Raw genomic sequence first — 21,491 nt, forward strand, 5'->3', positions numbered from 1 at the left:
CAGTACTAGTATGCAATAAGGCACATTTTGAGCGCCCTTTCACTTAAAAGAAGAAAAGGAGTATTCAGCTGGGGTGGGGAGATGTCACAAGCTCTAGGTATAAATCACAGCCTTGCAATCTGGGCAAATCTTCTCATTAATCTTTTGGGCTTATCTTTCTCCTCTTACAAAGCAGGTGTGATGATTAATTTTATTTGTTAACTTGACTAAGTTTTTCATATTGTGTCTTAGTTATCTAGTGCTACTATAGTAAAAATACCACAAGTGGGTGGCTTTAATGTACAGAAATTTATTTTCTCACCATTTAGGAGGTTAGAAGTTCAAATTAAGGGCACAGGCTGTAGTGGAAGGCTTTCCCTCTCTGTCGGCTCTGGGAAAAGGTCCTTGTTCCTTGGTTCTTTGGTGATCTTCATGTGGTGTGGCATCTATCTTTACTTGTTTAATCTTTTCTATATCTCAAAAGAGACGGTTATAAGATACATCCAACACTAATACTGTCTCATTAAAATAACAAAGAAAGCCCATTCCCGAATGGTATTATAACCACTGGTCTAAGGATTGGGATTTGCAACGCATATTTTGGGGTGACACAATTCAACCTGTAACAGTGCGTAAAGGTATTTTTAGATGTGATTGGCGTTTACAATTAGTTGACTTTATGTTAAAAAAAAAACAAAAAACAAGTCTTATTGATTGTTTCAGTGAAAACTATTTTAGTTTTCCTTCTCTGACAGGTTTCTGTTTTACACAGGTTCAGGCTTTCGCAGGTTTTCCCGTATATATTTATGTCTATCCCCTGTGGGTCTGCTCTCTGAACAACCCTGACATAGAGAGCATGTTAATCCATTCTTCCTAAGGTTATCAAGCATAGTAAATTGGATGGTTTAGCTGTCATGGCTATGAAGTTTGGTGGTTTTGGTGACATCTTAGATGTCACTTGTCCCAGGATGTCTTCCCTGACCTACCTCATTGACTGTTGCAGGCACCTCTGTCTATTCTAAGTCCTCTGTCCATGCTGAGCATATTTTTGTCACAGCGCCCATAGTAAGCGAATGGTTTGCTTTCTTGTCTCCTTGCCCCCTCACCCTGTAGGATGAGAGGTCCTGAATGTCAGTCTTTTTATCTCTGTATTTCTAGAAACCAGAATAGTGGCAGATACAAAATAGTTGTTTGAAGTTCACTTAAAAGATGATTAAAAAAATGTTTTGGTTAATCTTAACGTTTTCTTAAGACTAATACAGCAGTTTCTCCAGTGTGTTCTTTGTAAAAGAAATTAGCTTTTATTTATATCTCCAGTGAAAACAGCCTTTAATATTTTACAGGACTTGATTACGGCCTTATGCTACGATTTGTAGGCATAAGTGTGGTACTTGGCTTAGGTAGTAAACCCTAAGAAGCAAGGAATTATTAGTATGAGTTTCTGTAATATAGGGTTAGGAGGCTAGAATGAGGGTGGGAGAGTATCAGATTACAGATTTGTAAATCGGAGGTGAAGGTATAAAAACCCATTAAAAAAATAGATCAAAGTCTATGAACTAAAAAAAAAAGGGGGGAAAGCATGGATCTGCATGATGTTTAACCCAAAGCAGCTGCCCCACGGCTCCCCGGCAGCCTTGGCTCATGCCGCAAACGCACCTTCTGGCCATACTCAGCTCTTGAATGCACCTTCCCCAGCAGAACCAATGACCAAACGTAATGAAGAGAAACTATGATTTTATTAGGATATCTTATTGAGAGAAGGGCCAAGGGTTTACCCACCACATATAAAAACTTCACACAGTTCTGTTTAGCATCTTTATTCTTTCTCCTAAAAACCCTCTTAGGCCTTCAGTACCACACCTTTTTTTTTTCTCTCCACAGCAAACCTCTAAAAGCCTTCTATTGACAGGATCCGTCCAATTCTGGCTGTAAACTTGCACAGGCACCCCAGCATTCAAAAACCAGGCAGCCAGCTCACACCAACCCATTTAGAAAGCAGTTCAGGGACCATGTTGCAGTGGTTTTCAGACTTTATGGCTGTGTCTCAGAGTAAGACAAATAATTTTAACGTGATCAAGAACACACAGAAAAGCACAAATATAAAGTTAAAAAAAAGCTTTATGAAAGAATTTTTCCAATAGCTTATTCTCGACCCTCCCTCCTCCTCTCTCTTCCTCTCTTCTGTCCTAGTGTATTTAAGTAAAAATATGCTGTTCCTGACTTACCCATTTCTTTCCATCAGCATTTAAAAAAAAACATTATTTTATTATTACTTAAACATGCCTTCTGCAGTTTCAGTCCACATTCCAAGCAGTCTAAAAAGATATTTATGTGACCAATACCAGGTTTTCTTTTAGGGATGCTTCTGTTGTTTTTTAAAAATAGCATTTCTCTGTATTTTGCCTAAAAAACTTAACAACTGAGAAGGGGAAGCTTCTTGAGGTTGATTCCTTTGGGACATGTTATTCTTAACCAATTTATTCAATTCTTCTTTCCTGGTTCCAGGCAGATACTGCTGATTATGCCTGTCAGAGCCACCAGCTTGCTATGGTTCTCTTCCGGAAATGCAAAATGCAAAACCCAAACCCGTTGCAGTTGAGTCAATTCTGACTCATGGTGAACCCATGTGTTATGCAGTAGAACTGCTCTATAGTGTTTTCTGGGCTGTAATCTTTATGAAAGTCAATTGCCTGGCCTTTCTTCTGCGGTGTCACTGGGTGGGTTCAAACTGCTAACCTTTAGCTTAACAGTTGCTTGCAAACCATTTGTGCTACCCATGTATCTTTCCTGAAACTCAAGTCCTTTTCATTTTGTTTGTCTTTAAATCTCCTATATAACAACTAAAGAGTGGAACAATTATGAACACGTGCAAATTCATGCTTAATTTGTCATTTTGTCACTTATCACTGAAAAAATCCCTTCTCTCTGTCTTTCATGCATGCAGGATACTCCAAGCTGTCTTCACATTCATTCTCTGCAGTGTTTTGGGCTGATCCTTATTTAAGTTATTGCGAAGCTCTTTCTGTCCTGGCCACGAGAGATGTATTATTTGAAGGCAATCAGTGGCAGTGCCAACGTCCTTTATGGGTGGCAGCAGGTTGTGCTTACCAGCAATTCATCAACATTATTAGCACGTTTATGTATGGGAATTTTACATAAATATGGAAGACTGTGGTTTATGCCTTTGAGGAGGTTAAAATAAAATTACATCAGAGGCCGTCACCATATGCAATGTTTAGTCATGTAATATGGTGACCATTTGCTCATGTTACTGTGCCATATTTTCACAGCATTTGTGTGTTCAAATGACTCAATCAAACTTCTGCCAAAATATGTGGGGGAAAAAAAACAACTAAATGAGGAGCCTTTTCCAAAAATGTTTTCCTATTTTTGCTACCAGATTTATCTAATAGAAATAACTCCTGGAGTAAGTGCCACTTGCCTACTGTGGAAAACACTTTACTTGGCAGCAATGCTGAAGCATCCAATATGAATTATAGGCATTTACTGCAATAGAACCAAGGAATCCTCTTTCCCCTTCAAAATCAATAGAAAAATTGTTACTTACAGTAGGTATTCTTTTTCTTTGTGAAAACAAATGACAACGCATTCTGTTTCAGGGTAGTTCAGACATTTCTCACCTAGCAGAGTGATTTAATTCACCATTTTACCACCTAAGGTAAAAAGGTTCTTTTGCATCTCAAAGGCTAGAGACAATATTTTTCACAAAGAAATATACTAATTATTCATTTTTTTAAAAATTAGACTTTGGGAAGAGAGAAAACATTACATTTTTGGTGGTAAAAATTAATGTATTTTTATGAAAATCTACATTCGACATGCATTCAATGGTGAAGTGTAAAATATTTTAAAATTTTAGTTTATTGAGAGAAAATACTTTCTATTTGTGGTGTTATTCATAATACAATTTTTTTTTAAAGCAAATTTCAACAAGGTCAGATTTTTCTCCTTGAATTCTATATACTTCCATTATCTACTTCTTAAATCAGTAGTTTTACAAGCCTCATAGATGAAAATTTTCTATAGAATAATTATTCTACTGTTGTAGTGAATTTTTATCCTGATTTGATATTATAGTGATTTTTATTCTTATTGAAAAAATATGTAAAATTACTCTTATCTAATAAAAGTACGTTCACGTATGTTCGTGTGTGTGCAAAATAAGGCAAACAATGGAAGCCTGTTGAATTCCTTACATTGAAATGCAGTTGTATAAGAACATGTATGAGTGCATAAAGATGTATATAATAAGCTAGTACTAATAACTATCAGAGATTTATTATAGCTCAACTAAGGACCCAATATTTGATATCTTAATTTCCTTTACTAAATTTTTTGAATCTTAAGAAAATACCTATAAAGTGGGAAGTAACCTGTTGCCATAAAGTCGAATCTGACTCATAGCAACCCTATATGACAGAGTAGAACTGCCCCAAAGGGTTTCCAAGGAGTGGCTGGTGGATTCAAACTGCTGACCTTTTGGTTAGCAGCTGAGCTCTTTACCACTCTGCCACCAAGGCTCCCAAGTGGGAAGTACACAGACTTAATATTTCACCACTGACTTGTGGAGAACCAGAAATAGGGTTTATAAGGAGCCAAGTGTTATTATTTTCTTTTAGTATTATTTGAAGTCAATGGATAAATATATTATTACTATTGTATTATTGCTTAGTACAGTACTAACTGAATTTCTTCATTATACTCCTTAGCAACATGAACTGAACAAACAACGGAAAAAATAGCAATAGCATCTGACTACTAACGGGCACATTGGTCCTGGAACACAACATTTTACATATATATGAGGCAAAAAATAACTTTGATTATTAGTATTGCAGGGAAATTTTCACTGTCAAAAGCAATGGGAGGAATGCATACATTTTAATAATTTTGGAAAGCTGCTATAGGATATTATAATTTCTATTTTGTTTGTGTTTAGCTGTCCTATAAAAAGGAAAAAACAAAAACAAGATGTAGTTAAGAGTAGTGGGCATTCACAAGCAGACAATTTGTGTATTGCTACAAACGTGTTAATTACAACTGCTTCCAAGGTATCCCAGATTTTCAAAAGTTTTATTTTAAGTTTGAAGACTAGACAAGGTCATACTGATTTTACAACATCCTACATGATTTAAGTATATATATATACAAAAAACAAAAACACTGGAATATTACAGTTTGAAAGATTGCAATGATTATTTGTGTCGTCATTATTTTTGTACTTACACATCAGGTGTCAGCATTGAGTATTATATTTCATATTTTGTTGACTAGCAAAGATACAATCATTAGTATCCCAAGTTCTCAAAATTCACACCAATCCTTATAAAGTTATTCAGAAAGAGAAAGTCAACCTTTAAATAAGAATTAGTGACTGCGATAAATGTTTTTAATAGGACATAAATAAAATGGAGATATTTGTATTTAATTTCTTGAGTTATAAAATTAGCATACTGTGGTGATTCAGTATGGTGAAGACTGGGTGATTCTTTTGTGGGTTCTGCTTGTGAGCTTTTACTTGGTTTAGTGTGAATTTAAATGGAATAAATTTGCTCAGTTTGGTGTCATTGAAACAGGTGACATAAAAGCTACTGACTACTTGACAATATTTCCACATGTCGGAGTCCCTTTGTTGTCACCAATTTTGGGTATGCAGTGAAGGGGGTGGGGTAGGACAAAGTAGATGTCCCATTGGACCTGCCATGCTGCTGAATAGCACATAGAGCAGAGAAAACGCACAAGCAAGAGAAAGCCATTTCAATGTATTCCTAAAAGGTACCAAGTATAATTTTAAGCAACTTCCTTGGAAAATAACCTGCTTTTATAAAGCTGTCAATAAAAAATTCAAAACAGCATATGAAGCCATGAATAATTTTGACAAAGTAAGTCATCACAAAGCATTACTCATAATTTTTAAACATTACTATTCAGGCTGATCTGTCAAGGAGCGTGGGACAGTAATACAATGTTAAACTTTGAAAGAAATTAGGACCGTTGGCTAGACATTAAATGTTTGTGTATTTTGGGACTTAAGTAATTAATTGTACCATGAATCCAAAACTAGCTGATTAAAAACATTCTAAATTCCTAATTTTAGTTATCTTAAAAGGGCAATATTGATGGCAACTCTGTTTTTGAAAGGTGCTGGAAATTGATTACCATTTTAGATGCTTCCAACCAACAATTTCATAATAAGAGCATCAAGCAGAAAGTAAAGGGCATACGAGAAACCAGTTCCCTTAAAATCAACCAATTTTGCCCTTACAAAAAAAATGCCATTATGATTGATTTTCTCTTTAAATTCTTCACTAGGACTGAAGACCACTCCTATATACATCATTAAGAAATGCTGTTAACACATGAACAGACAAGACAGTAACAGTCTTTTGTTATGCAGCACAAAAAAAAAAATTAGCAGTGTTGCACAGGACCTCAACATTTCATACACATACCAAACTTTCTTTTCCAGTACCCTTAATTTAAAACTCTGATAATTCTGTGTCTAAGCCTTGTAAAATAAAAACTTGTAAAACAGATAAATTAGATGTTGAGGACTTTTATGGAGGGTTTATTTTTTTTTTTTTAGTGTGAGCTTTAATTTGAAAGACATGTCAATGAAACCTCCATTATCAAGAACAAATTGTTATGATAATTGCTTATTTTCTCAGGACCTTTGAAGCAAAATAAATAGAAATCAATTTTCATCTTGAAAATGCTTTATTCCTTTGTCATTAGTAAATACTTTCCTGCTCACGTAATGTGCTTTCCTGGGAAACCACCACCACTTTCAAATCTCAATAAATTTTAGTTTCACAGGAAATGCAGAGATGGACACAGTAACTGTGAGTATGTCTGGCCAAGTCATGCAGCACTGTGTCAGTATTTGCCTGTCTAAAAAAAAAAAATTGGAAGGAATTCATGGTTCTATTATTTTAAAGGAAAGAGAAGGCCATGCAAGAACCATCAAAGCAAAGATGTGAATTTAGTTTTAAAGGGACATAATACACATTTTTGGTTGCTTATTATTTTGGCAAATGATAGTATGTAACTCTCTGTAAAGGATGCATTTGGAAATAATATAGGTACCCAAAATATAGGTACAGTTTCCTTTAAATATAGAATTGCAGATAGATTCAATCTACTGATAATAAATACAGATCTATCTACAAATATTTGATGATGTTCTGTATGTATAAATAAGCATGGCTCTTCTTTTAGGCAAATAACAGGAAGAAAGTCAACTAAAAAATAAAAAAAGTATTCAGGCAATATAAAATATAAAGAATATAGAGTAGAACCAAAATAAAAATCAATAATCTTTGATTAGAAATAATGAGTGTTAAAAGAGTATTATAATATCAGATAGTACTGCATATTACAGATTCTTCTTCAAAAGTTCTGTTATAAACACTGACAGTGTTTGGTAGGCACAGGGAAACAATTAGGGTAATGTAGAGTCATCACAGAAGGAAAAAAAACTTATTGCTAACATTGCAGTATTCTTTTTATAAGAATTAGTTGAGTATTGATTGCAAAAGCTTGTTATTTAATAACTGTGAGATTTCTCTTCATCCTTGCCATAAAAAGAATGCTACTTTCTTTCCCCAATATATTTCAACCAGTGTGAATCACTCAGGAAACAATGACAAAAGTAATTCACAGTTAATGTGATGTTACTAAAACAATTTAAATAATAAAAATCAAATTGAAGTATTGAAAAGGCAGGCTTAGACCTCCTTAAAGACAGTGGCCTACCATACATTGAGCACTTTTTCATGAAAAAAACTCCATTCATTTTCCTACAGATTTTGCGAAGTTTATTCCATGGAGAAACTTTTGGGGAAATAGGAGGGTCGTGGGATAAAGGGCCTCTTCACTCCTCCTCTGTGCATCCCAGCAGCTCTGACCGAAGGGTGATCCTCCCATACCAGGACCAAGGAAGGATTCTTATGTACCGTGCATAGATGGGAGGGCTGATGACGTTTTTCCTGTGGGTGTCATTGTCAAAGTTGCCCTGGAAAACCTAATAAAGCAAAACAAAGAACACCAGTCAGAGAGCCTTCTTTTTCTTTGGCACTCTTTTTATTATCTCTTGTTTGGAGAATTTTTCTCAAGCCTGAGATTTGAAAACTGTTCACTTTTATCTTCTCCGAAATATGTTGTGACTTCTCTTTAATAATCTTTTAAAAATTATTTGTCTATACTTCAATGTTTTTTCTTTTAATTCGACCAATATTTACTTATTTATTTTTTGGTTCTATCACAGCCTGATGTTGGCCAGGCAGCTTGCTGACTATGCTGTCTTCCAAGGAGTGAATCAGCCATCTAGGCTGCTTGCAAATCACAAGCCATCATCGGAAACACATGACCTCCATGTTCACTGAGGCATGGGGAGAGAGGGGTGGTAGATGGTGTAGTATGTTTTAAAGAGGATGCTATGGACACAGTTCGCATCAATTCAGGCTACATCCTCTTGACCTGAACTCATGATATGACCCACACGTAACTACAGAGGAAGCTAGGAAATGTAGAGGAGCCAATGGGTATTTGGTGAACACTGACATTTTCTATCTGCTTGTCTCTTGCTCTCTTCTTTTCATGTAGAGAACACAAGTGACCCAACCCCAAGAGAGGCAACCCAGTCAGTGCTGTTTTGAACTTTTCTTTTTCAAAATTCTTTGTTAATTTCTGAATCTGTACAATACTGTTGTCCCTGTAACTTATAATACTCTGATATATTTTGCATTGAATATTTTTTTGAGATCTTTTAATGCACATTTCTCCCAAAAGATTTTCACAATAGCTTTAACAAGTGTCTGCTTTAGAAGAACAAAACAAAATAAAAACACTGAGATCCTAACAGGAATTGTATTAAACTATAAATGACTATGAGACGAACTGATACACTTATAATATTTAGTCTTTACCTAGAGATTTCACCATTATCTTCCTATAGATTCTTTATATTTCTCGTTAAGGACATTTCTAACTTTTATGTTTACATTTTTATGTTAGCTCAACTAAAATAGTGAAAATCTCTTCAAGGTTTTTGCTTTTAAGTTTATGAGGCATCTTAAAATTGGAAGATAATTTTCTTTCTTGTTCAAGATCAAAACCTGACTATATGGCTGAAGAGAAACCTGAAAATAAAATTCCCCACCCTCAAAATAAAAACAGAAAAAACAGAAACTCCTTCATCATATGGCAGGATTCTTAATTCACATCTTCAAACATTCTGAAATTAAAGGAAATGTTTTAAAAACGGCCTTCCAGAATAAGTTGGTTCAGTTTCACATGACCACAAAAGGTTCCCGGGAAAGAGAAAAATAAAGATATTCTCCTCCAAACTATTAGAGACTATGGCACTGATTAATAGAAGCCAGAGACAAGGTGGAGTAATTTTTCTGCTGGTTCCACAAAAAGATTATTTGCAGTCGAGGGCAAGTGTAAAGTACCATCACCAACTCGGGGGAGGGAATCATTTTCCACCTTGACACAAAACATATCTCAAAGGCTATTTCTGAATAAATATTTGCTAGAGAACAGGATACTGATCTGTGCTAAGTCTAGAACTCATCCTGGCATATCTGAATTCATGTTAACTTAATAGGAATTTTATCTTCAGCGACACTCCGGCCTGTATTAATCAAGGAGGAACTGATTCTAGATTGAGATGTTACTGTAGTAACAATGTCTTTGCTTTGGTAGCAAAAGCCCACATGTACCTCACATAGACATACTATAGGCATACAAACACCAAAAATCTCGAGAGAGTATTGCATTGCAACAGGAGAAAATAAGAGAGCACATGCTATGGTTTCCTGACATTCTCTCTGATATACGATGTTGAATTTAAATGCTTCACTGGGATGGTAGTATTACAATTTAATATAGAATCTAAAATCCAATTTTGTAGCCCCGCTATAGAACTTAATGTATGTCTTTGTAATAATATGGTTGAAATTCATTAACTTTCATCACAAGATCTATACCAGTCCAAAATATAGTGTTATGACACCCACTTCATCTTGGGAAGGAAATCTAGGGAGAAACAATTTTCTGTTAAACCACTGGTCTCTGGCATCAGTTTCAATAACGAATTATCAACCCACAAAGCATTTCTTGAATTATTAGTTATGGCTATAATGAAGGATACACATCGAGAAGCTACATCAGCTTGGAAGTTGATGGTTTAATGTGTGAAAATCATAGCTCTTTGGACGCTCATTAAAAAAAAAAATTAAGCAGCGTAAGACAGGCTAATTTTAAAAACAAAAAAAATGTTCACAAAGAAACAGCCAAAATCTACATTGGAATACCCAAATCACGATCTGAAAGAATTGAGACTATACTATTATTTTCAGAGGTCTCTCAGTAATGACAGCACTGAACAAAAAGCATATAATTGCTAATTCCAGCATGACGTCTTGCACTTGCTGTGCAAACATGTGGTCCCTGCACTATTTTGTCATCTCCAACACCAGGAAGACCCTGGTTACAAATTCTATTTCTATGTTTTACCAGGCAAGAGACTATAAACTCAGTATTTTTAGTTAACTTTATAAAATCGGCAAGATTTCTGGAAAAGTGCTTTCACAGGCACACTTTAGAGTAATATGCACCTTGTTTGAAATCAAAATCTAAAAAGACTGATGCAGAACATTAAAACTTCATATAGAGGGGAAAACATTGTATATAAGAAAGACACAGTTTGATTTACAAAATTTTACAAGGATTCAGAACTTTGGGGAGGAAACTTAACTAATTAGCTGATGACAAGTTTGATGATACATTCAAGCATGATAACGTTTAGCAGTCTCTCAGGCTTTTTCCTATCATATAGGGCCTCAAGAAAAAAAGATATTCAAGGTATTTTGAAGAGGCTTCCATAATTACAACATATGAGAAGATAAGAGAGAAAGAAATAGAACCGCCTCTGCTAGGCTATCTTCCGTAGCTGGGATCTCAGGTTCAGTTTTCTAATTTCGGCTGTTCTGTGATACTAGTTAAAATCCAAATACAATTCTAGTGAGGATTCAGGTTTTAACAGGGAGACAATAACAGCTAAAATAAAACACTTAGAGATTTCCAGAAACATTTTTGCGTTTTTTGTAAGATGAGACCTGTTATTCTTGGTAGGGGCCCTGGTCTGCTCAGACCAGTATGGATGTCCTCAACAGAGAACGGCCAAGGATAACAATGGAGGAAGGCATGATTAGCCTCTGTGACATCACTCAGGGAGGCGGATACATCTCATCTTCTCTTAGCAAATATGTAACTAGTTGTTGTTGGTAGTTGCCGTTGAATCAATTCTGACTCACGGCCATCCCATGTGCGCAGAGTAGAACTGCAAGCCACTGGGTTTCAAGGCTGTGACCTGTGGAAGCAGACTGCCAGGCCTTTCTTCTGAGGCATTTTTGAGTAGGTTCAAACTGCCATTCTTTCAGTTAGGAGTCCAGTGTCTAACCATTTGTGCCACCCAGGGACTCCATGTATAACTACGCTTTTCACAAAATGTTCAGAGATCCTTTTGGAAGTTCTTGCCCATATCATTTCTTTGGAAAATCATCCGGTTTGTGAAGGTGAATTTCTTTTTATTTGCCCTAAGCTCATTAAAAGTTTTAAACTGATTTCCATTTTTTTTTAAATTTTTATTGTGCTTTAAGTGAAAGATTATAAATCAAGTCAGTCTCTCACACAAAAACTTACACATACCCTGCCGCATACTCCCAATATCTCTTCCCCCAATGAGACAGCCCGCTGCCTCCCTCCACTCTCTCTTTTCGTGTCCATTTTGCCAGCTTCTAACCCCCTCTACCCTCTCATCTCCCCTCCAGGGAGGAGATGCCAACATACTCTCAAGTGTCCACCTGATCCAAGAAGCTCACTCCTCACCAGCATCCCTCTCCAGCCCTACGTCCAGTCCAATCCCTATCTGAAGAGTTGGCTTAGGCGGAAGAGTCTCAGGATTTTAGCAAGGTCCTAAGTCTCCATCTCTTCATTATTCTAGTCTTCTGGAAGTACTTCCCCTCTAGAATTCACTATTTCTCTTCTGATCTGTGAAGATTAGAATCATATTTAGGATTCCAGATATAGTGAAAATACAACGGTTGAATAAAGCTTTTTAAAGCTTTCTCTACTTTTTTGCACTTGTTAATGGCATCAAACATACTGTTGACTTTATTGACTGACTTGGTGTGCTGACCTGACATCTTTAAGGAATAAAGGGCAAAGATAAAAACCCATTTCCCTAGGGCAGTGTGTGTGTGTCTGTGTGTATGTGTGTATGTGTGTGTGTGTGTATGTGTGTGTGTGTTTATGTGTTGATTGAAAGCTTCGAATGATTTATTTGCATATAAAATTTCAATTATTTATCCTTTCATTCAAAGTGCTTATAAAAACATTGATAAGAACACTGGGTTTGAATTCTGATTTTTTTTTTTATAAACCCTGTTTTTATCTAATTCTATACCTTCAATGGAAGAATCTGAGACTTGGAAGAGGACTCAGAAACCTGCTAGCACCAGCTTTCCCTTCTGACATTCCTAACGTGGAGCTCTCAGCCTATCCATGGCAAGCCTTGATAAAACAGAGCAGGTATGTATTTACATAGTTTGAAATTTCCATCTATTGATCCTAGTGCTTTCTTCTCTAACAGCATAGAACAAGTGTAGCTCATAGAACAAGTGTAGCTCATTAAAACAAACAAACAAACAAAAAAACAACCCTTCCCCCCCCCAAAAAAAAACAACTCTTTAATGTGTTTAACAATAGCTAAGGTCAATCTCAAAAAAAAACTCCGGCTGTATGTGGTAGGTTAAACATTCTTCATGCCTTCAAACATCCCTCATGTGAGATGATTTTTAAATTGGTCATCACCTTGGTTGTAATTCATTGAATATCCTCTGGTTTATAACTCAATTACAGTGTGGTATTTATTGGACACGGTATGTAGTTTTGACCTGGACAGCTCAAAACCTACAATGGAGCTTTGCTGTGGATATAATACTTCTATCAGTGCAGCATAAGATGAATATTTTAAATTATTTTATTATGTTTTGGGTCATGATTGATCTTACAGTCAAATAAACTTCGGATGTGTTCACAAAATTTCTTTTAAGCTAGGATTTTACCAAATTTTTATCTCCATAATAGATATATAATGGATATAGAAATTTGTATTTATGCCAATCTCATTAAACGTTATTGAGTTCAGGACATTTTCTTAAATGGTAATTCCTAGTTAAAAGTATTAACTATTTAAAAAATAGTGAATATTTAGTGGGCATTAGTATTTAAATATCTATTTCATAAAGTAACAATGTATACACTATGTGAGTATAAAATCTGATTTTCTGGGTGACATAAAAGACTTACTAGTTTATGGTTAAGCATCATAAAACTCATCTTTACATACTGAGTATCAGCATTACTCATATTTTTTGGACTGCCAAAGTTTCAGGGTTGCAACTTGAATCAATGTTTTAACTGATATAAAGTCTTATGTAACAATTTTCACAGAATTAGCATGCACACATGAAGTTAAATGTAATATTTTTCCTTCTGAATATGTTTATAAGAGAAGCTTCAATTGTTTCTAATTCTATGACTAGTTTGACAACAATGTCTTAGGCTAATCTGTGATTTATGTTCTACTTTTCCCTATACGGAAGCATTAAAAAAAAAAAAACTTTTTATTAAAAAGAAAAAAATGGTAAAATATATAGAAAAGTATTCTTTAAAAGTTTCAGTTAGTGGTATGAGCTAAGATCAAATTAAAAAGAAAAATTCTTGTTGGCAGTTTTGCCTGTCTGAAACTTCTGTTAGTGATTGAATTAAAAAAAAAAATTGAAACCAGAAGTTTGATTCTTTTACCTGACATAGACTCTAGCTATTACTCAGTGAATTCAATTTTCTAGGAAAATTTACCAGCATCCTGAAACCATTTCATGACTGAATGGCTGGTATATCATTCCTGATAGTTTTCTCCGCAATCCATTTCAGTAAACCAATGAAACAGGGTAACAAAATTAGTCTAAATATAAATGCATCCTTTCAGTTGTAATAGGAAACTAGGTTCCTATTACAACTAGGTTCCAGGTAAATTCCAATATTCTAGGAAATGTTCCTTTGGAAAATTGTGTATATTGAGAATCACATCCTGAAAGGGGCATCAAGGGAAAAAAAAAAGAAAAGGCTTTTGTTGGTAATGGTGGATTGTGAGATTACGGTAACAAGAGTCTATATTGATCATTAGTTTAATAGATAAATGAGTTGGAGGATCAGCCTTCACTACAGTAATCTCAACAATGCTGAATCGAAAATCCTCACCAACAGAGAGGAACAGGACGCTATCACTGTGTCTTCCATCTGGATGCGTCCTGAACAGAACTATTGCCCTCCAAAGCTGCAACCTAAATAACTTGTCAGCAGTTGAACATGCCTGTGTATAAGTCACAGGGGAAGAAATTCAAACAGGATTTACACAGAAACTTCTTTTGAGATGGAACCAGGAATAGTGACAGTGTTACATCTCCTAATTTATGAAAAATATAATGAAATCCATACATAACAGATTCAATGCAAAGAGGCCTTGTTTTCATATCAACCACTAGCTATGACACATTAAATAATGTTTATTTATTCCACATGTTTGAAAGGAGTTGATCATCTTATTTTCTATGCACGTAAGATATATCGCGATACATCTTAATCTTCAGTCTGCTCATGTGTGTTATGTTGAAGCAAACTGCTGACTAAACAATATTTTCTCTATGAACGTCTTTTCTGTTTAGTTCAATATGTGTCAAAACGTAGTACAGGAGTGGTGTTTGCAGGCACGTGTGATTCTAGACAGCAGTGGACAGTTCATCTAACTTTGTGTAATAGGAGTAATTGATGTTGAAGGTCTGTAGGTCTTACAGAGGGCTTTTTGATACTTGATCAGTCTGAAAAGGACCTCAATTGTCTGAAAGAATTGTGTCCAAACCTTCTCAAACATCACATGCTAAGTCTGTACAGACATCTAGGCTTCAGAATTAATTATGAACTTACCCTGTATTTTGTTTCTTTTAATAAATCCTGACGTGTCAACCCATCAAAATTTATTTATTGTGACCTTTGGGCACACTTTCTAAACCCAATACTCTTGCTCTGCTCTCTTTACTTGCTCTTTTCATTTAATTTCTGGATGATAGCTATTCTCACGGACATAAGCCTAATAAATATATCTAGTGACTACTATTATTTGTCCCATTTCCAATTTCAGTAGCAAAACATATCGACATCTCTATTCTTCTGTATTTCTTTAATATCATTTCTGCAAAGGTTTGTAAATTCTTTGGGGAGTATTACTGTGGCTGTCTATTTGGGATTAATTTGAAATCTCCTGAGAAACTGCGGTTAGGTGTTCTGAAGGCTACAGAGCATGATGACATATACAAATAATTCTGTACCATATTTCATATTTTTTAGAAATTTTTATCTGTGTTCCTTTCAAAATGTTGTTTTGCTCCATCAGCCCTTTAAAAAATATGGACCTGGTTGCTTCAGAGATTTCTTTGCTTCCCAGACTCACTCAATGAGGTTTTCAAACTGCATATCCAAAGGTTTAACTTCAAAGGTTCAATTATAGAACATTTTTGTTTCTTGGGGAAAGTAAAAAAGAAACACAAGGAGGCAAGTTTTCATAGGCTTTCTTCAGTAGGGCATGAATCATTTTAAGACATTAAAAAGAATATATGGATTCTTCAAGAAAATAATTTCTTCTACCATTGTTGTTCTCAGATTTCTTGGGGCTCTAAAGTTTTCTCCCTATTGCAGTTATGTAAAAAAGTAGGTCTTTGGCTTCAGGGAATGCTGCATTTCAATCACCTGCTCTGGCTTTACTTCATGCTCCTAGTGTGTATAGATCTCTGATTATAACCCACAAAATTTTTTACTAAACCATCAATTTGATTTTCACCAAGAATTCTTACGGTACTATTTGCACCCTATCGCTCTCTCTCTGTGGTTGTTGTAGGTGCCGTGGAGTCCATTCCGACTCACAGCGACCCTATGTACAACAGAATGAAACACTGCACCATCTTCACAATCACTGTTCATGCTTAAACCCATTGTTGCTGCCACTGTGTCAATCCATCTCATTGAGGGTCTTCCTCTTTTTCGCTGATCCTCTACTTTACCAAGAATGATGTCCTTCTCCAGGGACGGACCCCTTCTGAAAACAAGTCCAAAGTATGTGATACAGTTTTGTCAGCTGTGTTTCTAAGGAGCATTCTGGTTGTACTTCTTGCAGGACAGATTTGTTCTTCATTTTGGCAGTCCATAGTTTATTCAACAATCTTGCCAATGCCATAGTTTAAAGGCATCAATTCTTAGGTCTTCCTTATTCATCATCTAGTTTCCACAGGCATATGAGGTGATTGAAAACACCATGGCTTGGGTCAGGCACACCTTAGTCCTCAAGGTAACATCTTCTTCTTCTTCTTTTTTTTTGAACACTTTGAAGAGTTCTTTTGCAGCAGATTTTTCTGGTGCAATGCGTCTTTTGATTTCTTGACTGCTGCTTCCATGGGTGTTGATACCGGATCCAAGTAAACTGAAATTCTTGACAGCTTCAATCTTTTCCTTGTTTACATGATGTTTCTTATTGCTGTGAAGATATTTGTTTTATGTTGAGGTGTAATCCATACTGAAGGCTGCGGTCTTTGATCTTCATCAGTAAGTGCTTCAAGTTCTCTTCACTTTCAGCAAGCAAGGTTGTGTCATCTGCATAATGCGGGTTGTTAATCAGTCTTTCTCCAATCCTGATGCCCCATTCTTCTTCATATAGTCCAGTTTCTCAGATTGTTTGCTCAGCATACAGATTGAATAGGAACGGTGAAAGAATACCACCCTGATGCATACCTTTTCCTGACTTTCAACCATGCAGTATCCCTTCATTCTGTCAGAACTACTGCCTCTTGATCTATGTACAGTTTCCTCATGAGCACAATTTAGAGCTCTGGAATTCCCATTTTTTGCAATGTTATTCATAATCTGTTATGATCCACACAGTCGAATGCCTTTGCATAGTCAATAAAACGCAGGTAAACATCTTTCTATTATTCTCTGCTTTCGGCCAGGATCCATCTGACATCAGCAATGATATCCCTGGTTCTGCATCCTCTTCTGAATCTAGCTTAAGTTTCTGGCAGTTTTCTGTCAATATACTGCTGCAGCTGCTTTTGAATGACCTTCAGCAAAATTTTACTTCTGTGTTATGTTAATGATATTGTTTGATAATTTCTGCATTCATTTGAATCACCTGTCTTTCGAATAGGCGTAAATATAGATCTCTTTTCCAGGTGGTTGGCCAAGAAGCGGTCTTCATAATTTCTTGGCATAGATAAGTGAGTACTTTCAGAGCTACACCTGTTTGTTGAAAGATCTCAACTGGTATTCTGTCAATTTCTGGAGGCTTGTTTTTTGCCAGTTATCTTTAGTGCAGGTTAGACTTCTTCCTTCAGTAACATTGGTTCCTGCTCACAGGGCACCTCCTGAAATGGTTGAACATCGACCAATTCTTTTTGGTATAATGACTCTGTGTATTCCTTCCATCTTCTTTTGATGATTCTTGAGTTGTTTAATATTTTCCCTCACCAAATCCTCCAATATTGCAACTCGAGGCTTGAATTTTTTCTTCGGTTCTTTCAGCTTGAGAAATGCAGAGCGTGTTCTTCCCTTCAGTTTTCCATCTCCAGGTCTTTGCACATGCCATTATAATACTTTGTCTTTTCCAACCACCCTTTGGAATCTTCTATTCAACTTTTTTCCGTCATCATTTTTTTATTTTGCTTTAGCTACTCTAAGTTCAAGAGCAAGTTTCAGAGTCTCTTCTAATACCCATTTTGGTCTTTTCTTTCTCTCCTGTCTTATCAATGACCTCTTGCTTTCTTCATGGATTATGCCCTTGATGTCATTCCACAACTTGTCTGGTCTGTGGTCATTAGTGTTCAACATGACAAATCTGTTCTTGAGATGGTCTCTAAATTCAGGTGGGATATACTCAAGGTCGTACTTTGGCTGTCATTGACTTGTTCTCATTTTCTTCAGTTTCAGTTTGAACTTGCATATGAGCAATTGATGGTCTGTTCCATAGTTGGCCCCTGGCCTTGTTCTGAGTGATGACACTGAGTTTTCCGATTGTGTCTTCCCACAGATGTAGTCGATTTGATGCCTGTGTATTTCATCTGGCTAGGTCTATGAATATAACTGCTGTTTATGTTGGTGAAAAATGTTTTTGCAATGAAGAATTCATAGGTCTTGCAAAATTCTATCATGTAATCTCCAGCATCATTTCTATCACCAAGGCCATTTTTTCCAAACATCTAACCTTCTTCTTTGTTTCCAACTTTCACATTCCAATCTCTAGTAATTATCAAGGCATCTTGATTGCATGTTAGATCAATTTCAGGCTGCAGAAGCTGGTAAAAATCTTCAGTTTCAGCATCTTCAACCTTAGTGGTTGGTGCATATATCTGAATAACAGCCATATTAACTGGTCTTCCTTGTAGGTGTATGGATATTGTCCTATCACTGACAGCACTGCACTCCAGGATAGATCTTGAAATGTCCTTTTTGATGGTGAATGCAAAGCCATTTATCTTCAAGTTGTTGTTCCCAGCACAGCAGGCCATATGATTGCTCTCTCTAATAGGCCTTTTTTCCCCCACAGTGCAAAAATGGGAGATTCCAATAATAATTGAACAACAACAACAGAAAAAAGGCCTTGTGCACTTGTTTTCTACCCTGGCAATAGAGGGTTACATTTTTGGCTGTGTGAGAGTACGAAATCTATTAACTCTTCCTATCAATATCAACTTCTCCACTGCTGGCAAACTGGCATTAAGTAATTTTGGTGATTCCCTTGTCCACTGTGAGAGTTACAAGTTTAGCTAAGGATTTGATGAGATCCAATCCAGTCCACTAAGAGGCAAAAGGGTCTGGGGACACAGTATATAGCTCTATTCCTTCTGTGAACTGTTCCCTTGTTCTCTAAATCTCTAAGTAGCTGGAGACTGAGCAGCTTCTAAATAAGAATCAGAATAACTTCACGGATAGGTTCATATGTCCTCTCGTTATAAGGTTTGACCCTGGAAAAAAGACCCAAGCGAAAGTCAAAATTTCTTACCCTATTGACTTATCTTCCTTCTCCTAAACCCACTGGCATTTAGAATGCTGAGTCTAAAAGTAGGTAGGACACACAACCATATTAAACTTCTTTTATGATAAAAGTCTCCTTAAGTAACAAGAATATCCTGGGAAATGTATCACACAGGATTATTGCCTATAAAGATTCATGGAACATAAAATATGCCATTCTAAACTGAAGCTATATATTTAAACTACCTGCCTTGTAGCACTCAGATTCTGACTGCCATAAGAAATATTCCTACAGAAAAAATAGAATTAGAAAATAATCTGCTTTTCAAAGATATCTCTAGGAGATTTTACCTGGAATAGTTAGAAAATAAGGCCCTCCTTTTTTTTTTTTTTAGTCTAAAATCAGAAATGTAGAGATTTCTTCCCTTTTTTCTATAAAATGCGGAGTGACCTGTCTCTCTACTGAAGCTCAGTGCTCATCTCTCAGAATCTCCTAAATCACACCAGGCATTTTCCATTTCATCAGAACAATTTGTAGCCTGGCCCTGCCCCTTCATGGTAGATACCTAAATGATGTGGCAGTGGAGAAATTGATGTCATTGGTAGTTCCAGCCCCACATTAGAATCTTTTCCTCACTCCACATCTCTTTGCAGAGTTTCACTCTATGCCAGTCAGAAATGACTTAGTACAGAGCTACATGTATGAACAGATTGATTCAATCATTAAGCTGTGTGTCTTCTAAGCCTTACTGGTGTTTTGGAAAAAAGAGTGGTAGGGAGTGGGAGAAGATAATCCTAGAGATGGATGATGAGATGGCAAAGTGGAATCTCAGAGCTGAATCAGGGTGTGTGTGTGTGTGTGTGTGTGCATGTGTGCTAGTGTGCGTGTGCCTGTGTGTGTTTTCCCAGACATGAAAGGAGTGCATTCTCCTTTATACTCTCCCTTTTCTTCTGAGTATTCTCAGTAGATCATTTGGTCCAGCTGGAAGATCGAGGAAATCTATAATGCAGTTAGGTTGCTAGGTAAATTATTTAGCAGAGACTTATGCTAAAAAATATTCACTGTGTATGTGAGATTAAAATTTAACCAGATCTTGTAGTTTTATTTGCTAAATCTGGCAACCCTAGATGAACAAAACAGGAAATCCTAGCCCTAATCTGAGGAGATGCAAACTCTGCTTTATTCTCAGCTGAATCCTAGGTCTTTTTCTCTCAATGAGTATGAGCGTATATTGAATATTAACATATACTTGATATCAGGAGGCAAATATCAACTTTGCTATTGTTTATAGATTTCAGTGTATCACCAAACAGAAGAAAATATATAAAAGTGCACCTTGTCTATGTAAAAATAACATTATTTTCACTAATTTATAACAAATGCCTTCCATTATTTATTATAAACTATTAAATATTTCATTTATTTGTATAAAGTTAATTTTGTTTTGAGTTTTATTGGAAAGCAGGAAATTGGTCATTTCTTCACAACTTTAGAAAAATTGGGAAAAATATTGTTTCCTGCAGGTATAATCACTGAGTTCATCCTTTTTGTTTTGTTTTGTTCTGTTTTTTTAATCTTTTAATGAGTTTGGGTCTCATATTACACCGGAAGCTTTATTATGATGAGAAATGTGTTGACTTTTTAATAAGGGCCCTAAGAGGCTTAGTACAGATGTGTTTGCCTCTTGAGTGCCCCATATATATTAATCCATTTACACCTTAATATGCAACAGAAAGAAGTATGTGAACAGTCATTGAAATTCACTGACAAATGGAGCATTTTATAGGGGTGGAAGATTCAGAAATCCTTCTATAATTTCCTATAAACATGGAACTGTAATAGGTATTTTTTATGTTCTTTTCAGATTAAACTATGAAAAAGTAGAAAAAGTTTGGAGCATTAATTAAGTCATTTTGCAAGTGTTAAAAGAGAGAATTTTAATTGCTCAATAGGTTGTAGCTAATGGTGGATAGTAAAAATGACATATGTACCATATAGAACTAATATCCGTGAGGATTTTTTTTTACCCTAAAAATATACTGAATAATCAAAATGTCAGTTGTTTGGTGATTATTTAGAAATAAAAAAGTTTTACTTTTTTTTTTGCTGTATTCTAACCAGTAAACCAGTTACTGTCAAGGCAATTCTGACTCTGGCCAATGGTTAATGCATATTTCCAGTAGCTAAAACCACACCGTGGTTCTGTCACACTCAAGACTGATGAAGGCTAATTTTCAGAGTACCCATTACCCATTGCTGTTGAGTCAATTCTGACTCATAGTGACCCTTTGGAACAGAGTAGAACTGCTCCATAGGGTTTCCGAGGCTGTGAATCTTTATGGAA

General features: G+C 35.8%; 1 protein-coding gene across 1 annotated transcript in view; it reads right to left on the reverse strand.

Moving 5' to 3' along the window:
* Window positions 1-5,044: 5,044 nt before the first annotated feature.
* The window catches only part of EDIL3 (EGF like repeats and discoidin domains 3), a 524,672-nt gene continuing 508,225 nt past the window's right edge, over window positions 5,045-21,491 (reverse strand). Inside the window, exon 11 of the mRNA XM_010588258.2 lies at window positions 5,045-8,023. Within this exon, the coding sequence (XP_010586560.1) occupies window positions 7,874-8,023 (150 nt within the window). The 3' untranslated portion in view covers window positions 5,045-7,873. The remainder of the gene's footprint in view (window positions 8,024-21,491) is intronic.

This window comes from Loxodonta africana, chromosome 2, assembly GCF_030014295.1.
Source record: "Loxodonta africana isolate mLoxAfr1 chromosome 2, mLoxAfr1.hap2, whole genome shotgun sequence".
Taxonomy (NCBI): Eukaryota; Metazoa; Chordata; class Mammalia; order Proboscidea; family Elephantidae; genus Loxodonta; species Loxodonta africana.